The sequence below is a fragment of the Phaenicophaeus curvirostris genome, chromosome 8, assembly GCF_032191515.1.
Source record: "Phaenicophaeus curvirostris isolate KB17595 chromosome 8, BPBGC_Pcur_1.0, whole genome shotgun sequence".
NCBI lineage: Eukaryota > Metazoa > Chordata > Aves > Cuculiformes > Cuculidae > Phaenicophaeus > Phaenicophaeus curvirostris.
The window spans coordinates 3,468,948-3,492,141 of NC_091399.1; the positions used below are offsets into that span (position 1 = coordinate 3,468,948).

General features: G+C 39.5%; 2 protein-coding genes across 8 annotated transcripts in view; both read right to left on the reverse strand.

Annotated features, from left to right (window-relative positions):
• Positions 1–7,871, reverse strand: part of ABCA4 (ATP binding cassette subfamily A member 4) — an 87,319-nt gene extending 79,448 nt beyond the window's left edge. For 2 of the 5 annotated variants that reach the window (XM_069862119.1, XM_069862116.1), the window contains exon 1: positions 7,671–7,865. The gene's annotated coding sequence lies outside the window, so the exon portion shown is untranslated. Of the gene's footprint in view, positions 1–7,657 lie in introns of all 5 variants that reach the window. The other 3 variants (XR_011337826.1, XM_069862117.1, XM_069862118.1) reach the window with 3 other exon arrangements.
• A 1,873-nt stretch (positions 7,872–9,744) lies between these two features.
• Positions 9,745–23,194, reverse strand: part of ARHGAP29 (Rho GTPase activating protein 29) — a 54,694-nt gene continuing 41,244 nt past the window's right edge. Inside the window, exons 13-23 of one of the 3 annotated variants that reach the window (XM_069862126.1) lie at positions 22,132–22,322; positions 19,104–19,270; positions 18,433–18,561; positions 18,168–18,263; positions 16,694–16,857; positions 16,258–16,446; positions 15,969–16,106; positions 14,150–14,382; positions 13,039–13,345; positions 12,759–12,867; positions 9,745–11,765 (exon numbers count right to left, since the gene is read on the reverse strand). In XM_069862126.1, the coding sequence (XP_069718227.1) occupies positions 10,867–11,765; positions 12,759–12,867; positions 13,039–13,345; positions 14,150–14,382; positions 15,969–16,106; positions 16,258–16,446; positions 16,694–16,857; positions 18,168–18,263; positions 18,433–18,561; positions 19,104–19,270; positions 22,132–22,322 (2,622 nt within the window). In that variant the 3' untranslated portion in view covers positions 9,745–10,866. Of the gene's footprint in view, positions 11,766–12,758; positions 12,868–13,038; positions 13,346–14,149; positions 14,383–15,968; positions 16,107–16,257; positions 16,447–16,693; positions 16,858–18,164; positions 18,264–18,432; positions 18,562–19,103; positions 19,271–22,131; positions 22,323–23,194 lie in introns of all 3 variants that reach the window. The other 2 variants (XM_069862125.1, XM_069862127.1) reach the window with 2 other exon arrangements.

Consider the following 23,194-nt stretch of genomic DNA (forward strand, 5'->3'; position numbering starts at 1 on the left):
ATTGGAAAGCACTTTCTAATGAGAAGAATGGTGAAGTAGTAGAATTGATTGCATGGGAGGTTTCCATTGCTGGAGATCACTCAAACCTCTATGAAGATTTACACAGGTAAAGGTGATCATGGATTAGAGGATTTGTTGAGTATCTCTTGCCACTATCTTGCCACTATTCTTCTAGAATTTTGTTCCTGGAAAATCTATCAAGTGGAAAAGATTTTGCCTGATTTTTAGGGACAAAGTTTGGAAAACAGATCAGAATATTTTGGCCTAATGTGTCAACAAAGCATTAGATAAAAGCGTTAGATGAAAATTAGTAATAATTATTTACCTTCTTCAGAAAACCATCTCAGGTCTGTATTGCATGAATCAAAAAGAAATTCAGACCTCAAGCAGGGAGGAAGTGGCCAGCCCTGGGGAAGGGCTGGCACCAGCCCTGACTGACTCTGCCGGAAAGGGATCCTAAAGAACGTGCAGATCTCTTCTGACATAGCGCACATGGAAGGGATTAGAGAAAGATATTTAAGGCCAAACTCAGTTAGAATTGGCTCTGCTGATCATCATTCAAATAATGAAACAAATATTCTGCAGAAATAATATCCATGCAAAACCAATGATGCCAAAATCTGGAATATTTTCTGTATTTTGCAGAGCAAGTTTCATGCAATGTTCCATATCACTCCATCAGCTCTGTGTATAATAGTTCTTATTCAGACATTTACCCAATCCAGGGCATTTCTGAGCTATTAGTGTTGGAAGGGTTTAAAATCCGGGAATAAAACTAGCTGAGTGTCATCAAGAAAAAGCAATACTTTTGCAATTTTTCTAGTGGCAGCAAGTTCTGCAACTGGCTGATGCTCATAGGAACATTCTCATGTGGAAAGTTGTTCTTTATTTGGTTGCAGGCAGTACCTAGCAGTCACCAGCTTGCAGCTGCCATTTGTACGGCGTGCCTGCTGCTCTTCAGGAGTTTCCAGCAAAATTCCCTTCACAGAGTTGCCAACTATGAGCAGTCAAGTGCCTTTCTGACACTCACGGACAATCCAAGGCTCTCTAACCTGATGCTATCATGAAGAACTAATCCTGCAGCTGAACAAATAAGGAAGAGCCAGTTTTGATGCAGCTCCTCTTCCCTTCCTCTAAACCCCAGATGGACACCACAATCTTTTGGCAACAGCCATGAAAGGAAATTCAAGCCTTTGTGTCAAGGCCATAAAATCTGTAGTCTGCCAATAACCTGGCCTCTCTTCTTCCTCCTAGCCCTTTACTGACCCATCAATCATTGAGAGATCCTCTCTCTAGGAGAGATTTCCTAGTATTACACAGAGTCTGAGCTCATGTTCTTAAACCTCTTGCTATGTACAGCACACCTGCACCAGGACTGCCAGGTAAAATTGCTGCTAGCATTTGCTCTGGAAAATCTAGCTATTTTTCTGAGATTAAAAATACAAGTGCTGAAGAAGCCAGAATCAATAAGGTTGGGGAAAAGCAGGACAGTAAGTAAGATTGTCCAGATTGTGCTTGATGTTTAACCTTTAAGGGTTTTTACATCTAACCTTGCTAGTTAATTTTGTTGACAGAGATGGGGAGAGATATTCCTTATAAGAGGAGTAACTCAGACAGAGGCTAATTAATACACACAATCTGCCAAATTAACAAATCTTTAACAAAGTGATTACTACGTTGATTACCAAGTTTAAGATTCTGCTAAATGAATCAGAATTTAAAAGTACTTTTTCTTTTAGCCTTAATCAAGCTATTTAAGTTATGGCATTAATACATGAAGTGCCATCAACATATAAAAATTAAAGAAAGATTCTATTTGGCTTATCAGACACTTCAGAAACACGTCTAATTCTAGGATGAACAAGAATGCATTAGTATTTCCCCAGACTGCTATTATTATGAAACCTTCCCTAGGAGCTAAAAGGCAAACCCCTTGCTTTCCTAAATGGAACAGCTTCATAGATGTGAGCACTAAAGTGTATTAACTTTTGAATGCTTAGAAATCTGAACTAGCCAGGTGAACATGAGAAAAAGTGTAGGAAAAAAAGAAAATAATGCAATCAGAAGACACCGGACAGATAAGCCTCCAATTCTGTGGCAGCACAGAATAAATAAAGAATAATTAATTGTTGATCCTGAAATATCCTTTCCTGTCTGGGCATTACTCATACAGACCAACATAAAATTGTGTGGTTAAATTTCAATCTCTACTGATTTAAGTAGAGCAAAACACCACAGGATCATGAAAAAAAGAGCACCTAGATATACAGTGTTGAGAACCCTACTTGGGCACAGGAGGTACGTGAGCTTCTAGAGTGATTAGTCATGGTGGAGATCTATACTCATTGTTTAAAGGCAGCACCCTGCTCAAAAAATCAGGGGTGGCTTGAGATATCTGCAATTAGAAGCAGCACAGGTGCTAGAAGAAACTTCATTTCCAAAAAAAAAAGCAAAGTTTTATAGAGGTATCAACCCCTCCACCTAAAACCAGAAAAAGCCTCACACACTTATGAACCATTTGATTGTTTTTTCATAAGAAGCTAAATTATGGCTGTTACTATTTAGAACAGCATGTGCTTGCTGCCTGAAGACAACATGTTCAAGGGATATGACATACCCATGGCATACAAAAACTGGTGTTTTGTTAATATTCCTTCAGCAGAAACTTATTTCCTTTTCAGGAGGCTGATTGCAAGGGCCAACAAAAATAACTTGGTTCTGTCACCAGCTTACTATTGAAACACTGGAAAGCTCTTACAGAGCCTCAACTCAAGCAAATAATACTAAAAAAAAAAACCCCTACTTTTTTATTTTTGTCTCTTTCTGCTCCAGCAGTTCATACTATAACAAGAAAGAATGATTGCCTGCATACATTCAGAAAGAGAGCTGACAAGTAACATTGACAGAAAATAATAAAATGATATAAATTAATCTGCTACATCAGTCATTACTGCTAATTTTAGTACACAGTAAAATAAATATAAACACTGATATTAATTTCTTAAAATAAATTAATTAAATTTTTACATCTATAAAATCTAATTTCTTGAAATTCAGTCTTAACTTACAACCTCCAGGACAACATCATAAGAAAAGAAATTAGGGTTAAAAAGATTTTAAACAATGAAGTAATAAAACCAGGCCTTTTCTTCACTTTCTTTCCGGCTGTTTTTGAAGGCTTTTTCCCTTCAGCAGGGAAATATGGTGACAACCGTGTTTCTTTTATTGCCTAGACCTTCTTGCAAATATTTTAGCGTTAGAGTTGGAACCACAAAAAGGTGTCAGGATTAGGGATCTAGTTAACCATCTATTTCTCAGCTGATGGCACATGAGGCTGAAGGCAGTCACCCAGTGAATCAGTTACTTCTATATTTCACTTTATGGAAGGTGACAGTGAGGCCTAGATATGAGATAAACAAATTAACATCTTGTAGAATAAGGTTTCCTATTTTGTCTGGCTGCTAACAACAAACAATAGCTCTTCCCTGACTTCATCCTGGAGGTTCAGTAGAACACTCCCCACCTCCAGATTGTGAACAGCAGTCGGTGAAGGGTCCTCTTACTGCACTTGTACTGTATCAATTACATTTTATTATCAAACGTTATCAAGAATTTCTCTTTAATTTAATCATTACCTGGAATATGTTCCTGCTTTTTCTGAGGAGCCCAAGCTGGAGTGGCTACTGCCACATCACAGCCTTCCCTTTTACTTCAGGTTATGAACAGCGCAATATGTTCATTAATCCTGGAATTCTTCAATATTACTGTGACAAACAAGCATCTCCCTCAGTAATTTTATTAGCAGATTCTTTCAACTATATGTGTACTGATACGGCATTAGAGAAGGCAGAACTCTTTCCCACTACTTCAAAACTTAGTTCGTGGACTTTGAATACATTCTCTAAGCTCCATTTGTTTCATGAAGGTGGCACAAATGGTTTATTGTACTGTAGACAATGTTTTAGAGACTGGGAATTTCTTCTAGGCTTTCTAGACAAATCAGAACTGCTGTAACTGAAGACAATGAATTTTTTTTTCACCCCGCTCATTTTCACAAATGGTTTTGACAAAACTAATGTCCTCACTGTTGCTACACTTCCCTTATGAAAAGCCTGGGAAGTTTCTTCTTGGAAAATTCATGTACGCAGAAATACAGGTAGTCCAGTGTATTTCTTCCTGGACCATCACTCTCTGAGAACAGAGGCAGTGAGACACAACAGTAACTGTTTCACATCACTACAGGAGAAAAAAAAAATGCATTCTTCTCATCTAATCTTCATTTTTATATTTCATACAACTTCTAAAATGACAGCAAGCTGCAAGCCCACATAGAAATACATTGGGCTAAATACAATATGACCTCATGTGGATTCAGACTCAGACCACCAGAGATGCAGAGAGCTTTTCAACACTGTACTTCAACTAATACTTACAAAATCTAGTTAAGTATTAGCATTAAATGGCTCATTTTATATCACCAACATATATTACCCCCAAGACCCAGAAGCAAATAAAGCATTGAGCGAACCTTGAATTCTTCAGATTTTAATCTGCAAGGGCTGAAAGAGACAACAATGCAGCAAAACCTCCCACCATCACTCACACCAGGCAATAGCTCTGTGTGTTATCACAGCTTCCCTCCCTGCCTCACTGTGACTGCTTTTCCAAGAGAAGTTGGGCACCAGTCCAGCTTTCATTATTTAAAAAAAACAAAAAAGGATGAAGCAGTGTTCGCCTTTGCAGGGCTTCGGGGAGACCTTTGAGAATTCTCCACTCAACTTCCTCTCACTGAATTTAACAATTGATAGGTTTTCACCAGTTCTGACAGCGACTGCTTCCTTCCCAGCACCATCTCAGGACCTTCAAGGCTCTGCACAGATTTGCTACCTAAACCATTGACTTTAACCCACCTTCCTTCACTAAAGGTTACATGGCAACCTCCTCTTTTACAAGTGACTTTGAACTCATTTCTGTTGTAGATACATTCAGCCTCACCTTGCTACCATCTTGACAGAGAAACAAAGGATTTTCTATAAAGCCACAGAGGTAAGTCCACTGTAATTAGTGACCGTGCAAAGCAGAGAAACTAGTGCTGCTGCCGCCACTCGGCTGTAGACTACGTGTAAGCACTATGTCTATGTCTGAGGTAATCAGTATTTAATACTTAAATTCAGCCAACAAACATTTTAACCCTGAGATTCTAAGTCAAGTTATTTTAAGAAAATAGATCCTTTTTTTGCTCCCCGCATGAACACAGAGACAGCTCTAACAGATTAAACTAATCTCTCCTAATTAGATTTTTTTACATCACAATTGGATGATGGTAGGGTTATTTGTGTTCTGTGTTCAGCTACATCAGCTGTGCCTGTGACCCATTTTTGCTTTGTAAAGAGTGAGATCTTTGACAGTAAACATAGGAAGCTTATGTGAAACCTATCAGTTCACATGGGAGGGGAAAGCACAGTTCAGCTCATGGAGTTCAGTGCACAATTTCTCTGGTAGCTCTACCCACAGTTGCCACTATCATTTAGGGATTTCCAAATGATCTGTAGTCTGGTGCCAGCAGCAGCAAAAAAGGAGACATCCCATTTATGTATCAAAACATAATGAATTGCAGCAAGCGGAAAGTTTGGTGATAGTTCTTGCACTATGCCTACAAGAGATACGTGATAACATGCAGGTTCCCTGTGCTGCATGTTCATGAATGCCTACATACAGTGCAGTATGTAAGTTCTGATGGAAATTTCAAATACCACCGTCTTATCAGCTTTCGTATTTCCAGTCTCATTCCTAACTTTTGACTACAAAATCCCATATGGCTAAATGCTGTTTGTCCGACAAAACAAATACATCCCTAGTAAAGTGTCCAGCAACACAAAGATTTCTCTAAAACTACCTGAATTTTTACCTTACCTGAAAAAATAGCTTTGAATTATGCATGTCCCTGTATACTGGGTGTACTCATGGGTGAACACTTCTAACTTTCAGGAATACTTCTTTCCAGCATCCAGGCAGTTTCTTAACTGGTGAGATGTTCTTTCTTAAGCGTGTAGAAGAGAATGTTCCTTGATACAGCCTTACTAAAAAATTGATGCTGACACTTAATTCAAACACAATTTCGCCCAAGTAAGCTGTAGGAGCGTGCGTGTATAGGTGTATCTTACACAGATAAACAGATACATCTACGTGTGTGCATAGAGAAAACGACACGCACACAGTCTGGGGTTTTCTGAATTAAGACAGATTTTGCACACAGCTATCTTAAACTCCTGGGGAAAACCCGAACAGAAGAGGTTTTAAAATTTTGCTTCATGTGTTTCAGAGGCTTTCCTCCATGAAATAGGTAAGGCACGACCTGAAGGAGAAGAGTGGGAAGCTGTGGCAAGCTGTGGTCAGATAATATTTCTTGGATATGGCTGCTAGTAGAAAAGTTAAAGAAAGGAGATAGAAAGAGAGGAAACGAGTTGCACTACTTGAAGAGGTGGCAAAGAACAAGTTGCAGAGAACAGAGCACAGAGAAACTGGCAGGAGCTGTATTATTCACAAAGTTGCTGATACAATAGTTCAATGAGAGTGCTGGTAAGAAACCAAAGAGAATAAGAAAAGGTCCAGTTAAACTTCCCATTCGAAAGGTGTATTTCTAAGAATCAAAGGCAAGCAGAATTGGACTCTTCCACATGTCAGACATAGGGAAATGGGGCATCTTAAACAGATCCTGTCCATGCACAAACCCAGCAGTTGGCTAATTGCCCCAGTCTGTGGTTAAATGAACACAAAGCCCACCAAGTGCTAACCCAGAAGGCACTTTTTCTACTTCTGGCATCACCCAGTTTATTTCACAGACTTTCTTCTTCCACCCAGCAGCGTAAAAGCTAAGGAGCAGGGATTTCCTAAAACCTTCCTCAAACATTTCACATTTTAGAGGATTTGGGATGTATTTTCCTTCTACCTAGGAGTGAAAACATTTCAAGGATCCCACGCGTCTCTGAATTATAAACAGAACTCCTCTTTACAAAGTTAAATGGGCAAGCAGGCAAAATATTTTATTCAGAAGGGGTTGCCTCCAAAGCATCCTCCTGTGAAACATATTTCCATGTTGACATGTTTATATAAAATAGCATCGTTTGTAACCATCAGACCTTCCCCCCTCACTCTGCTAGTGGAAAGTTGAAGTGGTTTGTCCCGTTTTCCAAGTATATTAAGTCTATGCTTACATGGACAAGCAGGATGGCCCAGTAAGGGCCAATCTATAGAGAGAAACAGAAAGCGCTGAGGGCACAGCACACAATGCGTCTGGGGGTTGCTTCAGGTGGGTTCCAGTCTGGCCCCTTGTCTGAACATCGGTTAGGAGCTGCAGCACACCAGGTGCGCTGCTGAAGCACACGTTCCACTTTAGTCTTACCCAAAAAGAATCAGGTCTGTGCACTCTGACCCAGAGTGACATGTAGAGGAGTTACTTAAAAAGTACAAGCAGGCTCTGAACTAAGTTATCGATGTCAGCGTACGCACGCAAACTGGTTTTGGAGAGCATTTTGTGTCAGCTTTCAGATGAACTCTGTTAGGCCTCAGCTACACTACAGAAGCTAAAGAAAACCATGGATTTGCAAGCAGAACAAGGACTTCTGAAATAAGAGCAGTAAAAAATGGCAAAACTTACCACAGAAGCTTACCTCACGTGTGAGCACTGCTATGCTATGGAAAAGAGAAAGGTTTCTGAAGGAATGTGCAGCTTGATTGCAAAGAAACACATATCTTGTATGGAGTTAGCGCCTGCAGAATAACACTGCTCAGCTCTAAGGAGATTGTTTTAATCCTCTGCTTGATACAGAACAGCTCAATCTGCAAGTTTAAGGTCTCCAGAATAAAAAAACCTGAAATATCCAATACGACCAGCACAAGCACAATAAAATATGAAGTAGGAGGTTGCTACTTCTGAAGGTATTTCTTCAGATCTGAACAAACCCTGTATTTGAAAAGATGCTCCCAGAAGTGCAGTTCTGGGAGCAGAAGGGGTCCTGATAAACAAGCAGCTGTCAGGACTAATTAGGTCAGGGACTTACAAAGTCGTACTCTGCCAAAGCTGTAAGAGGGATGAGACAGTGCATTACAACTTCAGAAAACACAATTACCAAGCAAATCTGGCACAGAAAGTTTTTCTCTCCAGCAGGCAAGCTGCAGGGTGCTGGCAACCTCATGACCCAGAGCCTGGGCACCTGGGGAGAAGCAATTTCAAACTCATGTCCTGGGCAAATCCGAATCCACTGGGACTCCTCGCTGCGCTGCCGGGTGGGCAGGGGTGGCTGCACTCACAGAATCACCAGGTTGGAAAAGACCTCAGAGTATTGAGTCCAACCATACCTATTTGCCACTAAACCATATCCTTAAGCACCTCCTCACAGGGACAGGGAGGCCTCAGGGCACCAGCCCAGACAAACCGCAGCCTCGGCGCCAACGTCCAAGCATTTACAAAAACTGACAAATTAAGAAGTGCCCTTAAGTCACTGCCCCCCAGGTGCCTTAAGCTACCCGTCCCGTCTGGCAGGAAGGTTTTGGAAAAGCCCTCCAGTTCTGCATCGCAGCCCTTCCCACAGTGTCACCACAGTGGGGAGCAGGGTCACAGCTCTTCAATAAGCTCCAAAAGTTTTCATTTCAGAAGTGCACTCATTCCTTCACTTTTATGCAGTACAAGGAGTCAAAAGTGTCATGAAGCATAATTCATCATTTGTAAGTGATGATTTTTTCACAAACTAAGGTGGCTTTAAGGGACACCTACTCATCCACACACACAGACATCCAGAAGAACACTGCGCTCTCCCACTCGCCGCCAGGCCTGCCAGTAGATTCCTGGCTATGGAAAACATTGAACCAAGACCTGAGGCACATTTGAAACAGTAGAAACCATAACACTAGCAGAACATGGAAGCAGATGGTAAACAGAAAGCAGCACGCTAACAAACAGTAGTAACAGGTATTAGCAATTGATTAAGAAACATCTGTATCTCACAGATTGCCATATACTACCTTAACTCTCCATTTCAGCAGCCTGCTTGGGGTCGGAGGTGAGTACTGGAAACTCTCCATCCAACTAGGCAAACAGTTCTTTATTACAGTTTCTTAAGCTATTAGCATATTTAGCGTTAGGTAAATGCTAGCAACACCATCCTTCACAGCTGTGCTACAAGGTTCTGCTACAATGCCTGTAATGCTTCAGTAATGCTATTTCTGCTTATTAACCAGTTGTGTGGGGTGCCCCCATTCATTCTCAAAGTGGAACAAACCTTCATCTATGTCAAGAAGCCTTTATCCCTCTTATTTTATTGTGCAACTCACAATACCAGTCCAGGCAGACAGCAGCATCTGGTATCCTCAGCTTTTTCAGCTTTTCTGCAGCATGAGGCAGGTCCCCAAAGCAGCAGCTCCTAGGATGGCCAGAACCATTCAGAGGTAGCATGGGTTTTGCCAAGAGGACAAGCCATTCTTCCATGGAAACGTGACAAGGAATCAGAAGTTCAGCATTGCAAGTTTAATGTTTTGTTCTGGAACCTAAAATCAGATGATATCCGCTGGATGCAGTGTGGGATTCTATTTGGGATATAAAGAAGGGCAAAGGGAATCGAGTAGAAAAGCCCAGTACATTTTATGATGTAAAATCAGAAAAGCAATTCTTTGCTTCTTCTGTCCTCCGAGAGTCCTCTTGGCTCTTACTTCAATAGATGGTACCACACTAAAATAACTGTAAGTATTTGAGAAAGGATCAAGCTAATTGTAGTCCAATTAAGGAAAGCGTGTCACCCCCATCCCCAGAAGACAGATGCAGAGTACTATACTATTGCAAAGGCCAAATGTCTGTATTTTAATAAGTTAGAAGAAATCCAGATATAGAAGCCATAGAGTCACTGAAATGTTAACAAGTTAATATATTTTAAAGCAAATATAACAGTGTACAAATAAAAAACATTTAATACAAAGTGAAAACCAACAGATGCACCTACTAAAGCAGATTTTTGGTTATTTTCAGTTCTTTCACTTAAACTTGGAAACTGCTCTTCATTTCAGCTACACCAGGTTAAATGGTGAAACTGATCTATAGCAAGGAAATCTCTGCCTTTTCATCCAGCCTGGGAAAGACAGCGCCACTGCAACCAACAGTCTCTCTAGAAGGGCATCCAATCGAAACAGGCTGTGCACATTGACCCCACTCGCTAAGCTACACAAGAAACCAGATGTGGATCGATTGCTGCTTCTGTATAGTAAAGCTCAGTAAGTGCATCCTTGCTGTACAAAAAAAATATTTAAAGTGACAACATAGAAAACTGGCAACAGATAACCATGTCTGCCTAAAATATACACATATGATACATAATTATGGGCCATGCTGGACAGTACATGAGTCTGTTCAGGAGCAAAGCTTTAATTGCACAGATTGGAAAACCGAACAAATGCCTTTACAGAGCAAAGCACAAGCTTTGGTTTATGCTTAGACAGTGAACATTAAACCTTCCATTTTATTTATAAAGTCTATGATGAAAAATGGCTCCTTTCACTGCTACATGCAAGAGTTGTTTCTCTATGAATAAGCATTCTATCCCATACGATGGAATGAAGCTCAGTGTCTTCTTCAATGAACCCATTAGCTGTCTATAGACTGGGAATTCATTAAATCTTTATAAAAAGCTACTGAACAACAAAAAGTTTGACTTCTTTCCTTCAAAATTCCCCCTCCCCCCATTTTTAAAATGCTCCATATATAAAAATAACTCCAATATGGCACAAATGTGGGATTCTCGAGGGAAGGCAAAGGATAGAGGGGCAACAGGAAGCCTCCACTGGTAATGAACTGCATACAGTCCAAGAGGAATTTGCACCCTATACAAAATGAGCTTCCCTGTGTTCCAGTTCTTGGATCCTTTTTGGTCTCAGTCTCTGGTAAGTAGGCTTCAGATCTGTGGGGTGAGTATCCTCTGAGCTAGTTTTCTGTTCATTTGTGTTTTGTTCAGGATCACCTGATGGAAGTGCAGAGCTCCTAGCCAGTTTCACAGTATTATCTTGGTGAAGCACAGAGCTAGCACTGGTTGGTGCACAAGCTTTGGCAGAAGAACCCTCTTCATTTTGTTTTGATTTACTAGCAGGGGGCTTATAAAATGTCCCTGGGGGTGGCTGCAATGTTCTTGGTGCCCTGAAAGCAGCCAGAGGATTGGCATCAGTACCATTCCCTTCTGTTGCTGTCCTTCCTGACCTGACAGAAACAGAATATGGCTTATTAGGAAGAATGGCATTAGCTGAATTGTTACCAGTGTTGCATGATGAAGATAAGGCACCTGCAGTTCCACTCTCAACTGCTCGGTTCTCCCGGGGCACATTAGTCACAATCATAGCTGTCCTTGCTGTGATATCATACTGTTTATATTGCTTGTCCCAACTTTTTCGCAGCATCTGGGTGTCGTAACAAGGAAGTCTGCAGCACGTATCATCAGCAGGGAGTGCCTTCACCTCTGAAACTTCTTCAATAGTAGGACTCCTGCCAAGCTTCTCTGGACTTACTGCTCCTGCATTTCGTGAATTTCTTTCATTCAAAACACACGGAGGAAGTATTCGTTCTACAGGTAAGCTCACAGGGCGAGTAGTTGGTTTTGTCCTAGGAATCCGCAATGGAACTTTGGTAATCTGACGGTTAGGTTTTGCAGGAAATAAGTTAATTTTACAGCTGTCTTCACTTGGGGAAACAACCAAATCACCTCTCTCTGAAGCTGGACTCACAGCATCACCTACAAACAAACAGATGTGACTGGATCTTTGGATCAAATATTAAGAGAAGTCAGCAAGACTTTTGTCAACAGAATATGAACTTCATTAATGATCCCTTGATAGGATAACAGTTTTTAGGTATACCTTGTACACATACTAGGAGCATTCTACTTTAACTAGATGTTATTATTTCAATAGCATTAAAGCACATACCGTACAGACAGAACCAAGGAACAAACAGACAAAGAGACAGTGCACTTTTTTTTTTTTGGGTGGTGCTTTCCCCCCCCTGAACATTTTCAGATTTAATAAGTTTCAGAATGTTGTACTGTTAATGTACAGGACATGAATAAACTCGTAACACCAGTTCAAAATCAGTATAATTAAAAGGGATCATGTATGGTTAGTTACTCCTAAATGATGTAGATGAAATCATGCCTAAATAAAACCAAACCACCATAGCAGCACAGGCAGATAAAGAGAAAAAAACACCCAATGCATAGAAGATATTTAGTTAAGTTAGCAAATGTGGTTTTCTTGGAGCAGAAATATTAATATCCAAAATGCTGGTAGCTAATGAACCTGACAGAGAATTACTCTTCCCAGAGCCTTCTGGTTTAGTTCCAGTGAATGGCAATGATAAACATTTCAGGGAAATCGAAGGTCAAAATGCGTTAGTTGCAGGATATTAGTTTGCAGCATCACAGTGAATTTCAGAAATCCACAGTCAGAGCCATAACTATATCTTTTTTTTTTTTTAAAACACGAAAAACCAACACACTTGTATTCTCTTGCCAAATAATTTAAACTCTGATTCCATAAACAGTTTTTTTGAAAGGCTCTAGAAAGATTTAATTCTCTGTTCTTCTTACAAAGATAAACAGTGTATCAAGCAGTGATAAGCAGGTTTTATCACTTGCTTCTGTTTAAACTGAAGAGCTGCATGCACTATAATCCAATGCCTCCATGACTGCTTATTCACCCATGCCAAGACTTAATAGAAGTGCACTAACCAGTTACAGATGAATCTACTTGTTCTTTTGTATTCTTGCTATTGTTTGATTCAAAAAATGATGCAGCTGTTTCTGAAGCTCTGCTTTCACTTGGAGATATCAGAGCACCCTGTTAACAAAAGTCAGAGCAAAAGTAAATAAGAACTCCAGCAGAAAGGTATTCCTTAACAAGAAATCCCACAAATATTTAAAGGAAGTGTGCTCTGAAACACTGCAGGATTTGACACAGAAGTTACAATGGCACAAAGAATATTGCAGCAGCACAAGTAAAGTCACTCACTTCCTTGACAGCAACAAACGACTTCCTGTGCTGCTGTGACTCCCTCTCTTCTGCTGATAAAGCAACTCTTACTGTTATGGCAGATTCTTCAGACTGAGATGTGCTCAGAAGTGGTTTCAGTGAAACATCAAATATCTTTTCATAGTATGTTATGAGCAGCTCCACTACCCGGGCCTGGTAAGGGTAATCCACAAGTGACGACAAAGAAACTGTAGCATCTGTTTGACGTGGCCTGATGAGAGTTGGGCCAAATATTATGCCAAGGTTGCTGGCAGACATTTTATTTTCATCAGACCGTTCTGTAACTCTGCATAAAGAGGGAGAAAAAAAAAGACACCCAACCCGCCGAAAGTTAGGGTGTTTTGCTCCTTCAGAAATATTTTCAATATTAAAATATTATTTTATTACAAGAGTCTAAACAACAATAAAAAACCTGAAGGTCTGCCCTTGCTACACAGGCAGAATCTTAAGTGCAGACTGTATTTAACAGCAGCTTGGTCTAAATGCTTTCCACACAGGTTGTTTTTACATCTTACTTGGTTAATGTTATTTGTGGCTTTTGGCATTTCTGCAGTTGGGAAAAAGAACGTCTCTTTCATTCCAAATAATAATATAGCTGTTGCCCAATATTACCCATTTTTATTGATCACCACCAGCTTGGTACGTGCTCACCACACAATATCATAAAATCCAGCATTCCAAGGACAAGAAAGTGAAATGTAGCTGGAGAATGGTTATTAACAGACATGATACAAGTTTCAATTTTCTGTAATAGCCACCAAATCACTGTCCTATGTGGGTCATATCCTGATTTAAATCACACAAAGGTCCCTGCGTTTGTCACTAATTGCTACTTGCTGATCTAACTGCTAGCAGAGACTCAAGAATAATTGAACTCAGCTCTTTCCCTCTCCTTTATTTCCATTTCATATTCTTCTCTAACCTGAGAATTCATTACACTGGAAAAAAAACCTCAGCAACAGAATAATGTCTTCTAAGGTATATGTAATTTCTGCCTCTATAGTCATCAAAAGGGTACAAAAGCTTCCTAGTACACAGAATGTAGTAGTTTGTATTTTAACACCAGTATGCATTTAAAGTCTTTTCTCACCTGTGAAGGTGCCCAATAAGGAACTGAAGAGTGTTATAGTTTGGTACAGGCAGTTGTTTCAGAAGATCTTTAATTTTAATGATGATCCTATTCAGTTCCATACAGATTGACTGTCTTTTCTTTGATTTGGGGCTAGCTTGTTTAGTGTCCAGTTCCTCATTAACATTCTGGCTTTCTTTTGCAAGTCCAATGAACTCATTGTAAAGTCGAAACAAAATCAAGGGTTCTGGAAGCTGAAGAAATAAGAACATTTCAGAAACATACGCAAACCTGAATTTTAACTTTTCCTTCCTCTTTTTCTTTAGCTTTGTCTGGTCTAGCATCTTTTCTAAGATGATGATATTATTTAATCCTTGTTTGTTAGTCCAAGCCACAATTTGTGAAATCCAGTCCCATGTAACAAGAACACTCCTCCTATACCTTTCTCTGGAAATGTTTTGCTAGCCCTTTCCCTGCAACAGCTTCAAGATGGAGTATTTATCAACACAGGCACAGATTTCAAGAAAGCAATTGCTCTCAGGGAGTTTTACGCTGCATATGCACAAAACACCTGGCAATAGAGCAGTCATTTACTTTTCCAGTCTTTCTTAGTATATAACGTGTATCAAGTTTGGTTCTGTATTCCATTTTTTAGAACTGGATTTTGGGTCATGTAACATTAATTTTTAATTGTGATATAAGTATTCCCTCACTACAAAAAAGATAATGTTAATAATTGAAAAAAAGGAAAAAAAAATCCTCAAATATGATCTGGCTACTTGCATTTCCCCAGCTTAGATAAAAGCAAGAAGTAGGAAGACTAGATAAAACTCAAAATAATTAGTTTTAATAATTAGTGTCAAATAGAGTTTAACTCAGTATTCTGTCTAAAAGTGTCTTAACTGCATGTTTCTAGGACTGTTCCTTCATTTAAAATGAGCAGGCTTACCTAAAAATCACTTCAAACGATCAGCCACAAATGAAGTAACGAGATCAGAAGAAATCATGCTATTAGACTTTTTTTTTTTTTAAATTATAAACCCTGTTCAAAATACAGCACAATGCTCAAACACCCAGCAAATACCCCAGTATGGTGTATATAATATGCTACCTTTTTACCTGAATAAGTAGACAGAATACATCTTTGTAATTTTTCAAACACAATTAACTTAATGGTGATGATCATAGGACTAGAATGCTCATCTCTGACAGCCAGTGTAAGAAAGAATACAGGACCATGTAGCTAGGGATAATTCCTCTCAGGTTTAGCAAATTTTCAGTGATTCAGTAATTTCACTGGACATCATCCCAGCCCCGTTTGTTCAGGTACATACTGAAACTATTTCAGAAAACTCAGTCGTGAAGCTTTAAAGTGACATTTTGGAAGAAAAACATGCATAATCCCTCCATAATAAACACATTGTCATCACAATAATGAGCGTTTCATGAAATTTTTGTTAGCCATCTGTCTGCATGAGGAGCCAAGAACATGGGAACCTTTTACACTTTACATAAGACAGATGAATTCAGTAACCAGAAGCATTTTAGAAATTAAAGCTTCACTATACATAGATAAACCTTTTTCTACATACGGTACTAATATTTAAAGAGATATTATGCCCATGTGGAATACAGGTTGTAATACCAGCAGTCAGTAACCTCACTGCCTTCCCTGCCCTGTCACAGGCTCCACGTGAAAATCAAGAACCCTACTGCAAATATACAAGGCACTCATTTAAACTTTTGCTCTAGTAATGCTGAAAAGGATTTTGTTTCCCTCTTGTACTGATGGAATATACTACACTACTTAGGATTTCCATCTCATTTCTCAAGTACATACCTGGCGGAGATACAGCTTGAGAACACTGCTGATATCATGTGCATAGAGTTCCGAGAGCTCGACCAAATCCTTTCCATTTTCAAAAGCTTGACACAGCTTCTCAACTCTTGATTTGGCTCCATTCACACGATAGATGCCCTGAAATTAAGAGACCAGCACAACTCTATCTTAAAATCGAAAGGCAATTGTAAACCATGGATGATATCAACAGTACAGCATTAACATCTTAAGTTTTTCTTTTTAAAATATATTGTTCATACTTAAGTTTTATAAAAAAATTTGAGCATACCTTGACATTCAGTGCTCTGCTTTCAATTTCTGATGTACACTTTTTGATGATGAAAGGAATCCCATCGGGAACATTTTTAGCAGCTTGGGCAAATTCCACTCCAAATAAGTGAAGCCTTCCATGAAGTTTTTTGTGCCCACATTGAATAGCTAAAGTCTCTAAGCATTTTTTATGGCATGCAAGTGAACACTACAGGGGAGGAAAAAAGCACATAGTGTGATACAATCTGACACTATAAGAAATATTTCTGCTGTTTTTCACCCCATATACAAACAAAAGGAAAGACATATTAGTCTGATGTGCTCTTGCTTTGAGCTCACAATGATTCCGTAAGCCACAAAGTCTGTACATTTTATACAGAAAAATAATGCAAGTTCCCAAAACTCCCAATTTTACATAAATCCCAAGCAGCAATTTATACTACTTTTCAACTTACCTCCTCACATTCAGCTCCATGAAATACCACTAAGCTGTCACATTCTCTGCATTTAGATGGAGCTCTCAGCTTCCGTAGTTTGTGTGTTTGTGCTGCTTTGGACATATTAGCATTTCTAAAAGGTCCCGGAGAATTTGCAGTTTCAGATGTCAGATCATTTAAACCTGGAGAGAATTCCTCTGTTACAGTCATTATAATATCTACTATTTGGACAGCATATTTATTCTGATTTTTTTAGAACTGTGCTGCAGAACACAGAATTCTGTAAGTAATTGCAACTACCAATGTAATAAAAACGTTTCAGTCACAAGGAAGCAGCACAATGTTATAGTTTACATAATGGACACATTAACTATCAAATAGTCTTACATAAAAGTGGAATCAAACAATCAGTTTTGCAATTTTAAGTATATCTGCTTTCTCCCTTATTAAAGGCGTGTTAAAATATTAGGATATTTATTTCCAACTGCCCTTCAGCTCTGGCAATTATTCATGAGAATTTCATTCTGTTTATTTCAAAATCCTGCACTAGATGATGAAAGATATTATGGTTTGGTCTGTAGTGTTTCTGAAATACTTAATTCTTTCCTGCAGCAAAGTATTATTTTTTAACATACACTGACAGAAGAACCTATATAGAAAAGAACCAACCACTTTCATTAACTTGGAGAGTGAGTGGAAGTTTGCATTCTTTAATATGCTGCCATGCTTCAAATATGAATCTACATTATTGTTAACCACAAGTGCATTCCTAGAAGGCAAAGCATACATTTAGGAAATCAGGACTAACAGAAGAATTCCCTAAAGGTTTTACTGTGTAAGAGCTACAAATACTTCAGAACTAGTTTTTAAGTACTGCAAGACATCCCACAGAACTATTTCTGATAATCCAGTTATTCAAGTTTCGGTACCTGTGGCAACATTGTCTTTACGTAGTCAAAATTCATTTGGAAATTAGAAATAGGGTGGTCAAATCTAGAATAGACATTACTGAACTTGCTTATCTAAGTTGAAACGGATAACATCTCAGTTAGTACCCTAAACATTAGGATCCACTTTTTTCCAATTTGCCAATTACCAACTCTTAGTTTATGTGCCTTTCACGTCGAAGTTCAGCAGTGACCTTACAAACCTCAGTGCCATACAACTAATTTTATATGTGAATGTTTAGAAGGAATGGTTTGTGGATCATTTACATGTACCTCAGGAGAGTGAAGACACTAGAAATGTTCAAAGGCTGCCCATACAGTTGATCTAAATGTATAAAGACAATCCTGCACCACTTCATTAAAGTGACCTGAACATTATTCTTCAGGTCTCAACCTCAAGCAGATGCACACTACATTGAAAAACAATGCTGCTGGTAATCACAGTCTTGTTAATGCCCTTTCCTTAAGCACATTAAAAAGAAAAGCCACACTCAGCAACAAAAAGCATCTTCTGGGGACTTCAGGTATGGAAACAACGTTACCACAGTCCGAAGGAGATGGTGGCTCTCTTTCATCAAGATCATCTGCAGATGACATAGTACCCGTGGAAGGTGTTCGGGGAAGTCGCCTTTTGAAATCTCCTAGTAGATGAGAAAAAAATTCAGGAAGCTTTAAGTATCAGTTCCACCCAACCACTCATTTTCATTATAGGCTCTGTCCAACACTTGCTAAACTAACAATGATATCTTCATTAATGCGAAACAGTAAAGAAACGACTTCTAATTACTAAAGCAGTGAGTGTAGCTGTACCTGGGCTAGCAGATGGAGAATCCATGGATCGTGACTCGCTGCTTCCTCCTGCACTTTCAGAATCACTACACATTCCTCCACTCTGGTTGCCAACCGACCATGATCTGAACGGTGGTGGCCCTCGAATCGCTTTTGAAAAGAAAACCCACAAATTGCAAACGTCAATAGCAAAACTATATTATTTTCTTTTTATTTAAAGACTATGATTATATTCAAAAATATAATAGTTCAAGTTTCACAAATATGCAGTATAGTGAAAAAAAACATAGCACGTACTCCTGTAAAAGTGGCATGATGTAAGAAAGTTAGTTTCAGAAACTTGACACTTGTGCTTTTGCAGAAGATTGGAAATCAACATAGTACTTAAAAAAACCCAGGATTTTAAATTGCTATAGTTAATTGAAATGGTTTAGTACATTGAGCTTGACAGTACTTGCTGTTTGAATTGCATCTCACCTTTGTTGTCAGAGAATCCAGGTATGCATATAGACAGTTTTCCATTTGTCTTCAACTCAAGCACAAAACTGTTTCTATATGCTTTGAACCTTAAAATGCATCTTTTTTAAAAAACCTTCAGTGCTACATTTCTGACTGTGAGAAAACAAGTACCTCATTTTCTCTGGTATTTTTTATATAGAGACTGAACTCCAGATGAAATATAGCAGAAGTACCTTGAATATCTGTGCTGCTGGAAGATCTCTTCTCTCCAATCTTTTGTGAACGATGATAAATTGGGCTTCCCACATCATCTATTGTCTGAGCAGGAAAATCTCCTGAACACTGAGATAAGTTACCATGTGACGTATGGACACTGTTGGTTGACTGTTTATTAAAAACCCTTCAGAGAAAGCAGAAAGTAATTTGAATATGATGGAATTAATAAACAGCAATGTCTTTTTTTATACCTGAGTACTAAAAACGCTTCACTTAATTGCTGTTCAGGTTCATATTTGACACAAATATTAAAGCCCAAAATTTTTAAAAAGGGGGTGTGTGGCAATTTACTTTTAATAATGCAGTTTCCCAGTCTTTTCTCCCCCTCTGTAAGTTTTTCAAACCTCTGCAAGGTATTACAACATTTTCCAGACTTTGGAAAGACTGCATATCTGTTCCTCTAAAGATCAGAATAATTCAGAGGTGACTACATCCTACTTTTATGCTTTTCTTCCAAAAGATTGTCTGCCCAACCATAAGGATCATTCACCTATAAATATACAGATGTTAAAATGCTGTTTTAAAAGCACAGAAAACATGTTGAAGCTGCCAGAAAGCTTATAGATCAGTCCACTGTGTAAATCTGCTCTCAAGATAAAGACAGAAAACTGTTAACAGTAATTACTGGAAAATTACTGTAGCACCCTGTGGACAAAGTGGCCTGCCAGCCAAATTTAGCAGTCAAGGAGCTGTTCCTTAATCACTTCTATCCAGCTGAAGGAAATAAAGACTTAAAAACATTAATATTCACATTTGTTGAAGCTACTGTCCCTTAAATAAATGCAAACATAAACAATAAATATGATCTCTTCAAGTACAGGAAAAATCACAAGGCCATGTTAAAGAAAACAAAAGGTGGGGAGAGGGGGGAGAAAAAAACCCCACTCCCATAAATCTTAAGCAGTAAATAGCTGGGAAAGCATACAAAGAGTTTGAAATTTCATGCTCATCAGTTTCTCAGGGAGCTGCATAGTTAAATCCCCCTAAGTCAAAGTTTATGAGTACAGCCCGAATCAGTCTTAAAAGGCAGGAAATTTACAGACAAGAACTAAGAATCTCTGCTTTAACTTTGAATTTCCTGGCTTTTGTTGGTAGAAGTCTGACTCAAGCTTTAGGATTTTTTTTTTTATATAGTTTCCTTTTGAAAGAGAATGACATCACTTTCCTGTAGAACTGTGAAACACACAGATTGGAATGGATATTCTGGTGCTTTAGTGCCAAGATGACTATTTTACGAGTTAAAGGTGGAAAAGCATTTGGCACACTGACAGAAGGAGTTGTCTCTTTTTCTTGACATCTTTACTTCCACACAGCTGTATCTTTAATAGATGAAGAATAAGAACTACTCTTTCACACAGGTTGGAAAAAAAAATGAAGTTATACCATAGGGACATGTGACTTTACACTTTTTAGACACACAGCATGAGACAGAAATCAAGGAACACTTCCTGCCAAAAAGTTGCCAAAGGTAAGTGATATGAAAGAAGATACTGTAGCAGCAAGGCCTGCAGAAGAGTAAAACTACCTCCTCAGACTTTGTAAACTGATTATCAAGTACTACTGCCACACCCCACTATGGAGTTCAAAACTTAGATTTTTCATACTAACCATCACTTACATTAAAATAGTGACAAGTCAATTCTTGTACAATTGTCAATATTTTAGCAAGTCTTATTACACAAAATGACATTCTGCTTTGGAATTTAAAGTCAAGTTTCAATGTCAATGTTTACATATAATCTACCAAAAGATGAGTCAAAGAAATAGAGAATGGTAAAGCATGGTTACACACCAGGTTTCACAGAATCACAGAATCACAGAATAACCAGGTTGGAAGAGACCCACCGGATCATCGAGTCCAACCGTTCCCATCAAACACTAAACCATATCCCTCAGCACCTCATCCACCCGTGCCTTAAACACCTCCAGGGAAGGTGACTCAACCACCTCCCTGGGCAGCCTGTTCCAATGCCCAATGACCCTTTCTGTAAAGAATTTTTTCCTAACGTCTAGCCTAAACCTCCCCTGGCGGAGCTTGAGGCCATTCCCTCTTGTCCTGTCCCCTGTCACTTGGGAGAAGAGGCCAGCACCCTCCTCTCTACAACCTCCTTTCAGGTAGTTGTAGAGAGCAATGAGGTCACTCCTCAGCCTCCTCTTCTCCAGGCTAAACAACCCCAGCTCTCTCAGCCGCTCCTCATAAGGCCTGTTCCCCAGCCCTTTCACCAGCTTTGTTGCTCTTCTCTGGACTCTCTCCAGAGCCTCAACATCCTTCTTATGGTGAGGGGCCCAGAACTGAACACAGGATTCGAGGAGCGGTCTCACCAGTGCCGAGTACAGAGGGAGGATAACCTCCCTGGACCTGCTGGTCACGCCGTTTCTGATACAAGCCAAGATGCCATTGGCCTTCTTGGCCACCTGGGCACACTGCTGGCTCATATTCAGTTGGCTGTCAACCAACACGCCCAGGTCCCTCTCCTCCAGGCAGCTTTCTAGACAGACTTCTCCTAGTCTGTAGCCCTGCATAGGGTTGTTGTGCCCCAAGTGCAGGACCCAGCACTTGGCCTTGTTAAACCTCATGCCATTGGACTCTGCCCAGCGGTTCAGCCTGTTCAGATCCCTTTGCAGAGCCTCCCTACCCTCCAGCAGATCAACACTTCCACCCAGCTTAGTGTCGTCCGCAAACTTGCTCAGGGTGCACTCGATGCCTTCATCCAGGTCATTGATGAAGACATTGAACAGGGCTGGACCCAGCACTGAGCCCTGGGGAACCCCACTTGTCACTGGCCTCCAGCTGGATTTCACACCATTTCCCACCACTCTCTGGGCCCGGCCAGCCAACCAGTTTTCCACCCAGGAGAGTGTGCGCCTGTCCAGGCCAGAGGCTGACAGTTTCTCAAGCAAAAACATTGGTTTACTGTTTGACATGTGCGCCTAGCACTTCATTCTAAACCAAGCAAATGCCACCTCTGTAGTTTGGGGACTCACCCATCAACCTGGGAACTCTGGATTTCAAAAGAACCCGATTCAATGTGAACATCTTCCCTTGGCAAACTTTTCACGAACTCTGAATACTGCTGACCAGGGTCATAGAGTTTGGCACTTTCACAGAGGGACTGGCAATTAACTGGGAGAGATACAACCTGAGTGTGCTGCAGCTGGAACAGGTTAACTGTTGCCTGTTGGGAGAAAAAAAAAATTAAATATTTGTAGATCATTTACTAGATATTTCACTTGCACTTTGCTCAACCCAAATTAATATCCCAGCAGATAACTATTTAAACTATAAGACTAGAAAAAAAAATCTAGAAAATAGTAACATTTGTAGGGATGGACTTTGTGCAAGGTTCCCAAAAGTCAACTACAAATATTTCATCTGCAGTATAGATGCTAGTATTCCTCTTCTCTCTGGGCTATTGAATCCTGCAGGTGGCAAAAGTAATTCCAATGGCTTTGTGCTATGGGTTGATCAAGACAAAGGTTTTTCGCTAACAAAAAGGCATTTTTCATGCTCTGGGGGGGTTTTAGCCACTACTACAGTAATGAAGTACTTGGAGGTCCAAACCCAGATGAATTCCATTTCACTTTGAGACAAGAAATAGATAAAACTCCTTGTCCCAGCAGAACAGATTAAATGACTACGTTTTTTGTTAAATTATGTAAAACTTCTAAACTAATATAGCACAAGGCAGAGATGAGGGAATGTGACACTGCATTGCTGCTTCTTCAGCTTCAGGCTTGCAAAGTAGTTTCCAATTTAGATATACTTGAAATAACAAGTTTGTCTAAGCTTTCTGCTAGTCTCATGGGTGAGGTTTTGGTTGCCTGGGAGAGGGGAGAGCATTTATCTTCCATCCCCACGCCCTGCCCCAGTATTATATTGGCTTTGTCTCATCTTAAAAAGTACACATCCACATCTATTGGCATATATAATTTGGTTTTTAAGCTTTTTTTAAAAAAAAATCTGTGTGTGTAGATATACTGTTTTGACAACCCTTTGCTTATTTATATGCATTAAATTAATAAATTAAAGTAGTTGCAATGGATCCTG